General features: G+C 46.9%; 1 protein-coding gene across 2 annotated transcripts in view; it reads right to left on the bottom strand.

The window, feature by feature from the left end:
* The window catches only part of SENP5 (SUMO specific peptidase 5), an 80,862-nt gene extending 69,158 nt beyond the window's left edge, over positions 1–11,704 (bottom strand). Inside the window, exons 1-2 of one of the 2 annotated variants that reach the window (XM_063916362.1) lie at positions 11,629–11,704; positions 6,684–8,152 (exon numbers count right to left, since the gene is read on the bottom strand). In XM_063916362.1, the coding sequence (XP_063772432.1) occupies positions 6,684–8,121 (1,438 nt within the window). In that variant the 5' untranslated portion in view covers positions 8,122–8,152; positions 11,629–11,704. Of the gene's footprint in view, positions 1–6,683; positions 8,153–10,620; positions 11,209–11,628 lie in introns of those variants that run through there. The other variant, XM_063916361.1, reaches the window with a different exon arrangement.
* Positions 11,705–12,488: the final 784 nt, after the last annotated feature.

Genomic DNA, 12,488 nt, shown 5'->3' with positions numbered 1-12,488 from the left:
TTCTGCCCAAGGTGATTTTCATGGACAGGAAATAAGAGCAGGAAAGAGATAAATACAAGAGTTCAGGCCACAAATCCAACTTCTATCTAACAGTGGGCGTGGATGGATCTATAGAAAGTTAGCATTAGGAATTCCGGGTCTCTGTGATAATTATGTGCCAGAGGAATGAGCACAGATTTAGTAACAGTGGTCTGAAAAAAATAAGAATTTACTTACCGATAATTCTATTTCTCGGAGTCCGTAGTGGATGCTGGGGTTCCTGAAAGGACCATGGGGAATAGCGGCTCCGCAGGAGACAGGGCACAAAAAGTAAAGCTTTAGGATCAGGTGGTGTGCACTGGCTCCTCCCCCTATGACCCTCCTCCAAGCCTCAGTTAGGATACTGTGCCCGGACGAGCGTACACAATAAGGAAGGATTTTGAATCCCGGGTAAGACTCATACCAGCCACACCAATCACACTGTACAACCTGTGATCTGAACCCAGTTAACAGTATGATAACAGCGGAGCCTCTGAAAAGATGGCTCACAACAATAATAACCCGATTTTTGTAACTATGTACAAGTATTGCAGATAATCCGCACTTGGGATGGGCGCCCAGCATCCACTACGGACTCCGAGAAATAGAATTATCGGTAAGTAAATTCTTATTTTCTCTATCGTCCTAGTGGATGCTGGGGTTCCTGAAAGGACCATGGGGATAATACCAAAGCTCCCAAACGGGCGGGAGAGTGCGGATGACTCTGCAGCACCGAATGAGAGAACTCCAGGTCCTCCTTAGCCAGGGTATCAAATTTGTAGGATTTTACCAACGTGTTTGCCCCTGACTAAATAGCCGCTCGGCAAAGTTGTAAAGCCGAGACCCCTCGGGCAGCCGCCCAAGATAAGCCCACCTTCCTTGTGGAATGGGCATTTACATATTTTGGCTGTGGCAGGCCTGCCACAGAATGTGCAAGCTGAATTGTATTACACATCCAACTAGCAATAGTCTGCTTAGAAGCAAGAGCACCCAGTTTGTTGGGTGCATACAGGATAACAGCAAGTCAGTTTTCCTGACTCCAGCCGTCCTGGAACCTATATTTACAGGGCCCTGACAACATCTAGCAACCTGGAGTCCTCCAAGTCCCTAGTAGGCGCAAGGCACCAAAATAAGCTGGTTCAGGTGAAACACTGACACCACCTTAGGGAGAGAACTGGGGACGAGTCCGCAGCTCTGCCCTGTCCAAATGGACAACCAGATATGGGCTTTTTTGAGAAAAAAACCACCAATTTGACACTCGCCTGGTCCAGGCCAGGGCCAAGAGCATGGTCACTTTTCATGTGAGATGCTTCAAATCCACAGATTTGACTGGTTTTAAACCAATGTGATTTGAGGAATCCCAGAACTACGTTGAGATCCCACAGTGCCACTGGAGGCACAAAAGGGGGTTGTATATGCAATACTCCCTTGACAAACTTCTGGACTCCAGGAACTGAAGCCACTTCTTTCTGGAAGAAAATCGACAGGGCCGAAATTTGAACCTTAATGGACCCCAATTTGAGGCCCATAGACACTCCTGTTTGCAGGAAATGCAGGAATCGACCGAGTTGAAATTTCTTCGTGGGGCCTTTCTGGCCTCACACCACGCAACATATTTTTGCCACATGTGGTGATAATGTTGTGCGGTCACCTCCTTTCTGGCTTTGACCAGGGTAGGAATGACCTCTTCCGGAATGCCTTTTTCCCTTAGGATCCGGCGTTCCACCGCCATGCCGTCAAACGCAGCAGCGGTAAGTCTTGGAACAGACATGGTACTTGCTGAAACAAGTTCCTTCTTAGCGGCAGAGGCCATAAGTCCTCTGTGAGCATCTCTTGAAGTTCCGGGTACCAAGTCCTTCTTGGCCAATCCGGAGCCATGAATATAGTTCTTACTCCTCTACGTCTTATAAGTCTCAGTACCTTAGGTATGAGAAGCAGAGGATGGAACACATACACCGACTGGTACATCCATGGTGTTACCAGAACGTCCACAGCTATTGCCTGAGGGTCTCTTAACCTGGCGCAATACCTGTCCCGTTTTTTGTTCAGACGGGACGCCATCATGTCCACCTTTGGTATTTCCCAACGGTTTACAATCATGTGGAAAACTTCCCGATGAAGTTTCCACTCTGCCGGGTGGAGGTCGTGCCTGCTGAGGAAGTCTGCTTCCCAGTTTCCATTCCCGGAATGAAACACTGCTGACAGTGCTATCACATGATTTTCCGCCCAGCGAAAAGTCCTTGCAGTTTTTGCCATTGCCCTCCTGCTTCTTGTGCCGCCCTGTCTATTTACGTGGGCGACTGCCGTGATGTTTTTCCCCCTGGATCAATACCGGCTGACCTTGAAGCAGAGGTCTTGCTAAGCTTAGAGTATTATAAATTTACCCTTAGCTCCAGTATATTTATGTGGAGAAAAGTCTCCAGACTTGATCACACTCCCTGGAAATTTTTTCCTTGTGTGACTGCTCCCCAGCCTCTCGGGCTGGCCTCCGTGGTCACCAGCATCCAATCCTGAATGCCGAATCTGCGGCCCTCTAGAAGATGAGCACTCTGTAACCACCACAGGAGAGACACCCTTGTCCTTGGATATAAGGTTATCCGCTGATGCATCTGAAGATGCGATCCGGACCATTTGTCCAGCAGATCCCACTGAAAAATTCTTGCGTGAAATCTGCCGAATGGAATTGCTTCGTAGGAAGTCACCATCTTTACCAGGACCCTTGTGCAATGATGCACTGATTTTAGGAGGTTCCTGACTAGCTCGGATAACTCCCTGGCTTTCTCTTCCGGGAGAAACACCTTTTTCTGGACTGTGTCCAGAATCATCCCTAGGCACAGCAGACGTGTCGTCGGGATCAGCTGCGATTTTGGAATATTTAGAATCCACCCGTGCTGTTGTAGCAGTATCCGAGATAGTGCTACTCCGACCTCCAACTGTTCCCTGGACTTTGCCCTTATCAGGAGATCGTCCAAGTAAGGGATAATTAAGACGCCTTTTCTTCGAAGAAGAGTCATCATTTCGGCCATTACCTTGGTAAAGACCCGGGGTGCCGTGGACAATCCAAACGGCAGCGTCTGAAACTGATAGTGACAGTTCTGTACCACGAACCTGAGGTACCATTAGTGAGAAGGGCAAATTTTGGACATGGAGGTAAGCATCCCTGATGTCTCGGGACACTATATAGTCCCCTTCTTCCTGGTTCGTTATCACTGCTCTGAGTGACTCCATCTTGATTTGAACCTTTGTAAGTGTTCAAATTTTTTTAGATTTAGAATAGGTCTCACCTAGCCTTCTGGCTTCAGTACCACAATATAATGTGGAATAATACCCCTTTTCTTGTTGTAGGAGGGGTAATTTGATTATCACCTGCTGGGAATACAGCTTGTGAATTGTTTCCCATACTGCCTCCTTGTCGGAGGGAGACCTTGGTAAACCAGACTTCATGAGCCTGCGAAGGGGAAACGTCTCGACATTCCAATCTGTACCCCTGGGATACTACATGTAGGATCCAGGGGTCCTGTACGGTCCCAGCGTCATGCTGAGAGCTTGGCAGAAGCGGTGGAACGCTTCTGTTCCTGGGAATGGGCTGCCTGCTGCAGTCTTCTTCCCTTTCCTCTATCCCTGGGCAGATATGACTCTTATAGGGACGAAAGGACTGAGGCTGAAAAGACGGTCTTTTTCTGCAGAGATGTGACTTAGGGTAAAAACGGTGGATTTTCCAGCAGTTGCCGTGGCCACCAGGTCCGATGGACCGACCCCAAATAACTCCTCTTCCTTTATACGGCAATACACCTTTGTGCCGTTTGGAATCTGCATCACCTGACCACTGTCGTGTCCATAAACATCTTCTGGCAGATATGGACATCGCACTTACTCTTGATGCCAGAGTGCAAATATCCCTCTGTGCATCTCGCATATATAGAAAATGCATCCTTTAAATGCTCTATAGTCAATAAAATACTGTCCCTGTCAAGGGTATCAATATTTTTAGTCAGGGAATCCGACCAAGCCACCCCAGCTCTGCACATCCAGGCTGAGGCGATCGCTGGTCGCAGTATAACACCAGTATGTGTGTATATACTTTTTATGATATTTTCCAGCCTCCTGTCAGCTGGCTCCTTGAGGACGGCCCTATCTATAGACGGTACCGCCACTTGTTTTGATAAGCGTGTGAGCGCCTTATCCACCCTAAGGGGTGTTTCCCAACGCGCCCTAACTTCTGGCGGGAAAAGGTATACCGCCCATAATTTTCTATCGGGGGGAACCCACGCATCATCACACACTTCATTTAATTTATCTGGTTCAGGAAAAACTACGGTAGTTTTTTCACATCCCACATAATACCCTCTTTTGTGGTACTTGTAGTATCAGAAATATGTAACACCTCCTTCATTGCCCTTAACGTGTGGCCCTAATAAGGTATACGTTTGTTTATTCACCGTCGACACTGGATTCAGTGTCCGTGTCTGTGTCGACCGACTAACGTAAACGGGCGTTTTAAAACCCCTGACGGTGTTTCTGAGACGTCTGGACCGGTACTAATTGTTTGTCGGCCGTCTCATGTCGTCAACCGACCTTGCAGCGTGTTGACATTATCACGTAATTCCCTAAATAAGCCATCCATTCCGGTGTCGACTCCCTAGAGAGTGACATCACCATTACAGGCAATTGCTCCGCCTCCTCACCAACATCGTCCTCATACATGTCGACACACACGTACCGACACAGCACACACACAGGGAATGCTCTGATAGAGGACAGGACCCACTAGCCCTTTGGAGAGACAGAGGGAGAGTTTGCCAGCACACACCAAAAACGCTATAATTATATAGGGACAACCTTATATAAGTGTTTTCCCTTATAGCATCTTTTATATATTTCTAACGCCAAATTAGTGCCCCCCCCTCTCTGTTTTAACCCTGTTTCTGTAGTGCAGTGCAGGGGAGAGCCTGGGAGCCTTCCCTCCAGCCTTTCTGTGAGGGAAAATGGCGCTGTGTGCTGAGGAGATAGGCCCCGCCCCTTTTTCGGCGGGCTCGTCTCCCGCTCTTTAATGGATTCTGGCAGGGGTTAAATATCTCCATATAGCCCCCGGAGGCTATATGTGAGGTATTTTTAGCCAAAAAAGGTTTTCATTTGCCTCCCAGGGCGCCCCCCTCCCAGCGCCCTGCACCCTCAGTGACTGCCGTGTGAAGTGTGCTGAGAGGAAATGGCGCACAGCTGCAGTGCTGTGCGCTACCTTAAGAAGACTGAGGAGTCTTCTGCCGCCGATTCTGGACCTCTTCTCGTTTCAGCATCTGCAAGGGGGCCGGCGGCGAGGCTCCGGTGACCATCCAGGCTGTACCTGTGATCGTCCCTCTGGAGCTAATGTCCAGTAGCCAAAGAAGCCAATCCATCCTGCACGCAGGTGAGTTCACTTCTTCTCCCCTAAGTCCCTCGTTGCAGTGATCCTGTTGCCAGCAGGACTCACTGTAAAATAAAAAACCTAAGCTAAACTTTTCTAAGCAGCTCTTTAGGAGAGCCACCTAGATTGCACCCTTCTCGGCCGGGCACAAAAATCTAACTGAGGCTTGGAGGAGGGTCATAGGGGGAGGAGCCAGTGCACACCACCTGATCCTAAAGCTTTACTTTTTGTGCCCTGTCTCCTGCGGAGCCGCTATTCCCCATGGTCCTTTCAGGAACCCCAGCATCCACTAGGACGATAGAGAAAAACATTTTTCTAATTGAGGGGGGTGATTTTACTGTCATTTAGTTTCTGAGTGTGAATCCTTATAGGAGTTTTCTAATCAAAATGTACTATGTACCCAGTAAGGGACAGCCGAGACGAGAAACAAGTTTCTAAGATGCGCTTTAACTAGGCAGTACACACTACATTTCATTCAAGGTGGATCTCCTCCTCTTGGATAAATTCATCTACTTTATCTAAGGTGGAAGTTATTTATAGTAATGTAATGGGCACAGGCGTATTTGTAATAGGTGCTGTGTGTGCGGTGCACACAAGCCCTGGGGTACAACGTACACCTTTGCACCCATATTGCTGCAGCAGAAATTATTCTGAAAATGGAACAGTGGCCATTTTGCTGGTGATCTGTGCATGCACAGTACAGTTTAGTCTCCAGAGACATGTGCAGCAGAGATTTGTCACCAGAAACATGGCGGGCACCATGTTTCCGGAGACCTGCAACCTGCCAGAGAGCCTAGTGTGCAGCAGAGCGGAGGGAGCCCGCACAGAATCTGCACACAGGCCACCTACTTTCTTAAACCGCCAATGGTAATGGGTGCCACATGCAGCAATTCAATTAGCTGCGATATGTGGCTGCGCACGTCGCTGCTTATTATGCTATCCCAACTTTCCAGATTTTCCTGTACACCTCTATGGGCTACATGGAAAAATCTGCAGTGCTGGTGGCCACAAAACACCAGTAGCTGCTGCGGTCTTCTGTACAGAAACTCTTGTGGTGCTTAATATTTGTGGAACGCTCTTGTCCAAGGGTTAGAATTATATTTTACAGACTCTAAACATGGCTAGGTAACTGGTTGTACAGAGATCAACAAATTCATTACTATAGTCTCTCGTTCAACTACAGGCTGCAACGTCGGTAAACCAAATCAGTAACTGTTCCTTACTACTTTGTGAGATTATTTTTTACAATGAAGTATTTATTTACCACAAATCGAGGATTCCAATTGCTCATCTGTGATAGTGATTATTTTCTGGCCATTCTTTAACCCCTGTTTCGTTGAAACATCTAATTCTTCTTCAAGTGTGGTCTTTTGCAAAGGACTTTTACAGTAAGGGTGATCTAATAGCTTTGTACTAAATAAATCCGAGTCTGTGTTTTCATCAACCTCCATGGGGGAGGAATCGTCCCCATTCTCCATTGTTTCCAAGGAAGCATTGTCCTGGTATCCAACATTTTCACTCGCACACACTTGCACTTTGTCAGGAGCCAGGAGCATGAAAGCATCTGTCTCATCCCCCTGTGCGTCTGTGTCCTCGTGACATGATATAGATATCTCTTTTTCTGTTAATACATACACATCACCTGGATAACCATTAATAGTGGGAACATCACTTAGTCTCTTGTGTACAGTCTCTCCAGAACACCACTGAGCAGTCGTGCAGAACGGTGGCTGCTGGTTGTCCTTTAATAGAGATCTGCTGGATGCAACAGTTGCAAACTGAGACTCTACACTCTGCAACTTGACAGTCTCATCTTTTAGGCAGCTTTTGGTTGTGCATGGTTGGATATCGCATAAAATCCCTGAAGTGTTATTGTTCATACCGTATGACCTGCTTACTGCCTTTATGGGTCTCTGAATTCTCGATTTCAAATAGGAATATACTTTGTAAAGTTTGCTTCTCAGAGTTTTTCTGCAGCAATTCCAAAAGCCTTTCTGAAACCACAGCCGGTGAAAATCCAGTATTTTAAAGCTTCTCTTTCTTTTTTGAGACTGTAATCTACCACGAGCTGTAAAATGAGAAGGTTTTCTATTCATCATAAATAAGGGCACCCTTCCAGTAGAAAACAAATCACAACTTCTCAGCAGCCATAATCCTCCACAGCATCTTTGTTTTAATGATGGACGAGGTCTTTTTCCAGGTTGCTTACAAGTTACAAGGGAGTGCTCATGGTTATCCTTGCGTTTCTGTGCCTCAGTGGTCTTTTTAGACACAGTAGCAATGTTATTAGAGTTAAGAGTGTTACTGAATGCACCAACTAAAGACACTGTTTTACCTGCATCTGATTTCTTTTGTTTTTGGGTTCTCTGTGGTCTTGCTACTTTTCTACTCACAGTAACAATGTCAGAAGAACAATTAATCAATTTATTTTTACAATTCAGTTCTTTCTTGTTTAAGCTATTTTGGCTTAACCTGGAGGCCTGTCCAGTAGATTTCCTTTTCTTTCGTTGTTTGGCTATACGTCTTCCAACCTGCTGATTTTTGCGGACTTTCTTTATGCGCCTATTCGTCAACTTTCTGTATAAGAAACCATGGTGTCTCCAGGATAGAAAACTGTTAAATCCTCCAAATAGCGTAGTCCATGATGTAGACCAGGCCGGGAATACACCTCTTCTATGACGTGATGATTTATGTACTTTCATTTTTATGCAACATCCTGAACTTTAGGAGAACCTAAAACATATAAAATAGTACATATTAGTCTGAATAGTAATAGTAGTAACACTCGCAGGGGCATTAACAGAACTACTGCCTTTTTTTCCTTCCAATTTTCACTCAGGCTCCAATGAACTGTGAACTAAGAGGTCAGTCCAATTAGGAGTGAGTTTGTATCATGAAACTCTAAGTCTTACCTCGCAGGACCCAACTTACACCTAACTGAATCAACACCAATATTTGAAAATACTATAACATAAAAGTCTAACGCTGCTCCTCACCTCTATGGGGGCAATTCAAGTGTGGTGTGTGCCAGCGGCCACAAGATGGCACCCGACAGAGCAATTCAAATGTTGCTCTGTTCAGGCGTGTACAGCTGCCAGTGTTGACATTACTGTTACATTGTTCTGTCATTTTGATGGGCTGGTAACTAGTAAAGTATATTTCTTTTTCTGAACCATGACTTCTATATTTTATAATGTAAATACTAAAATAAACTACAATATTACTAAACTGTTTAAAGCAGAAACCCCTTGAAAAAAATGTGACGAGCGATATGCTGCAGTTTAAATTGCCGACGAATGCCTTCGTCCAGCCGAATCAGCGTGGCAGCAGGATGTTGCACAAAGGTGTTCACTACCCCATAGGTTAGTGAGCGCTTTTGTGCAAATTGGACATTCGGCCTGCCAGGTGAAGGGTGCAACGAGGGGTGCCGCTGCTAACGTTTAAACTACGCGGCAATGGCAATTCGCACTCTATGGATGGAATTTCATTCCCTCTTAGTTTGATCCCTCTGACTGCTGTTAGTGATTAATAATTATGCAGAAATATCCAATCTCACCTTACTAACATAGCAATCACAGTCAACTGTAACATGGAGTAGTTAGCAGACAGGCTTGTGAATACCCTCTGAACTGTGATAACCTCCCCTCTGCCATCACAAGATAGATGAGAGTCTATGGGGGTAATTAAATTAGCTGTGTACAGGAAAACATGCGATGTGGGACTACTTTGTCAGGTACGTGGCAGCCAACAACTGGAATGCCCCCTCTATGACTGTGAACCTCATTTGTTCTACCTTTAGGGAGATTATGAAAAGGAGCTAATGATTAGTAGATAAGAGAAATTATACATGCTTAAAAGGTACTTAACATGCAAACTATGTGGGATTGCTGCTTTAACAGAATACAAGTGAACAGGTACACTTACTGATATGACCACTACTACTCTTTTCTACCATATATGCCAGTCATTCCCAACCTCGGTTCTCAAGGCACAGTAATATTGCAGGTTTTAGTAATATCAAGGCTACTGCACAGATGTTAAATCAAAATAACTGAGGTACTAATAAAGTCACTTGTGCTCATGCATGGATAGCATTAAAACCTGGACTGTTAGTGTGCCTTGAGGACCAAGGCTGGGAATGCCTGCTCTATACAGTAGCTAATCACTAAACAAATCATACTGGTGCATGAAGCACTTTATTGATAGCCACCAGAAATGAATGGTTACATTGAGGCAGTTTATTGTACATGTTTCAGTGGGGTGTAGTACGGGTGACCGGCTGTCTCCTGACCGCCGGTCACCTTACAGACGCCGGGATCCCGGCAGCATACCGACGCCGGGATCCCGGCGGGGCGAGTGCAGCAAGCCCCTTGCGGGCTCGCTGCGCTCGCCACGCCGCGAGCTCGGTGGCGACCTGCGGGTTCTATTCCCACTCTATGGGTGTCGTGGACACCCACGAGTGGAAATAGTCCCTGTTGGTCGGCATGCCGACCATCGGGATAGTGAGCCGTCGGGCTCACGGAGGAGGTCATGTGACTGTCGGTCAGCCGACCGGTGGTCACATGACTACCACCCGTTTCAGTGATGTCAAATCCCTGGAAGTTAATTGCAGAATCAGTTGTCCTAAAAAATACTGCTAACAAATGTACTAAATGTGTGTAGGCACCAACCACACATCATTATTTATGCACCTATGATCACATTATTAACATTTACGTGGCCCATATCACGGAGAGTCAGAGCAGCAATGATTTTGGTTATGGCAACCCTCTGTTAGAGTTGCTTGGGGGAAATGAAAGTTACATTATATATATATATATATATATATATATATATATATATATAGATATATATATATATAGATAGATATATATATAGATATATAGAGAGAGAGAGGAGAGAGAGACATCTTACTGCCCAACTTTGTACCCATGTTGCTGCTCAGCCCTGTCAGGGAGGAACAAGAGGGGGAATTAAACTTGTTTGATTTCTCCAAAAGTTATGACTAATATTCTTGTAAACTGAGGAATGATAAAATATAAGTGGGGGTAAAGGCATGTTAGGGCAGAGGGTCAGCCCAGGCCCCTGCAGCTGATACAGTGCCATAAGGGTCATGGGTGGGCAGTGTGTGGTTACTTCATGGAGACACCAGGCAGGTTATGGTCATCACTACAAGGGCACCAAGCAGCAGCAGGCATTACCTCAGCAGAGCAAGCAGCGTGGACTCTCCCACTCACATCACCACTAGCACACATGACAGGAGTCGGCCACAGCCTCCGGATACAGGGGGACGGGAAGCGTGCTGCTGGGACCAGGCCCGTACACCGGCCTGGGAGTCTTTATCACACAGGCCCCAAGAGAGCGGCCATCAGTGCAGCGACTGCTCCGTGCTGCACATCTGCTCTTGCGGGGGAAGGGTGCTGCTACACGGGCGCCGCTGCCTGGGACGGGGAGACCGGAGCACACAGTACAGCGGCCCCGGGGCTCTAGCTTCCTTCTGGCCCAAAACACAGCTCGACGCCTCCTGTACGGGGTATCACAAGGGACAAAAAGCAACACAGGGCGAAGCGCAGCCGGAACGGAGCACGTGACTGGCCTCCCGCAGAGAAAGGAGGGGGGGTTGCGCCGGGTCAAATGACGCAGCCGCATCAGCACTGTCGGTGCCTATCAGTCAGTGCTGCGGGTGGGTGCTACGCTTACATTATATATACCCTGTGCTATACAGGAGGAGGCAGCAGCTGAGCTGCATCCCAGTGACTGAGCTGATGCGCGCCGGGCCCGCCAGGTACAGAGACGCAGCGCCAGCTCGCTGATATCCCGGATCATGTGGCAGCCATACTTCCACACTTACTAGCATGCACGCCGCAACAGCAGTAATCTGCGGGTAAACACATTATTATTTAGCAGTGGCGGGTTGGAGGGGAACATGTAAGGGCTGTTTCACACACAGCCCTAAGACGGCGCTACCCGGCACCGTAACGCCGGCTGGGCTTGCACTACTCAGACGGTGAGCGCCGCTTTAAACTCGCACCTCAAACCCGCGGGGCCCACACTGAGGAGGCCGTGCGCTGGCTACTGATAGCGCCATCTGGACGGTGACCAAGTAGCATATCCTAATATTTTAATTTACTAAGAAGTCGCCCTGTATTCGCTTTGCTGTGTATTCTGCTATTTACAATATATATTAGCCTAGTCTCACCACAATGTACCTGTCATAGCCGATGCGAGGCTTCCCGCTCAGGTCACAGTGGAGCCTGTCCGAGCAGCGGCTGCAGCCACTACATTATCACCTCATTACCATACCAACTCTTTTTAACCTGTTAGGACCCGTTGTACTATGAATATTACTTTTGATCAATAAGATTTTCCATCACCTTACAATATCATTCCCTCATCAGTAATTATCTCTACAGGCAAACGCAAGTTCTCTACTGGAAACCTCTCCGGCCCACACCATGACCAATATAGCAATAGTATATTTAGAATTTAGTAGAGCTTGAAGTGAAACAGATCTCTTCAGTATCTCGTATGAAATAATTAGCACCACCTTTGAATCTTTTAATATGTATCAGCAAGTAATGAATACACCTGTATGCCAATGAGACGATCTGGAAAAATGCCCTGCAAAGGTGCTTACACACCAGAACGATGTGCACAATTTGGACACATCATTCACGATATCGCCCAGTGTGTATACACAATCTCGCTGATGACATGCACTCCTGCGAGTCGCCAGTGACATCGCCTGTGAGGGCATGGCCCCCACCGTCTCTCCCGACATCGGAAAGTGTGCATGCACTTGCCGATGTCTGTTCTCGTCGCAGACGATATCGCATCAAATCGATATCATTGTGTACATAGCCTAGTCTCACCACAATGTACCTGTCATAGCCGATGCGAGGCTTCCTGCCCAGGTCACTGCTGGGCCTGTCTGAACGGCGGCTGTAGCCACAACATTATGATGTCACAGCATTATGCCCTCATTACCATGACAATGTCTTTAACCTGTTAGGACCCATTGTCCTATGAATATGAAATACATTTGTGCACAACAAAACACTAGTCATAC

The sequence above is a fragment of the Pseudophryne corroboree genome, chromosome 4, assembly GCF_028390025.1.
Source record: "Pseudophryne corroboree isolate aPseCor3 chromosome 4, aPseCor3.hap2, whole genome shotgun sequence".
Taxonomy (NCBI): Eukaryota; Metazoa; Chordata; class Amphibia; order Anura; family Myobatrachidae; genus Pseudophryne; species Pseudophryne corroboree.
Note: the sequence above shows the minus strand (reverse complement) of the source record. Positions and strands in the feature narration are given on the sequence as shown.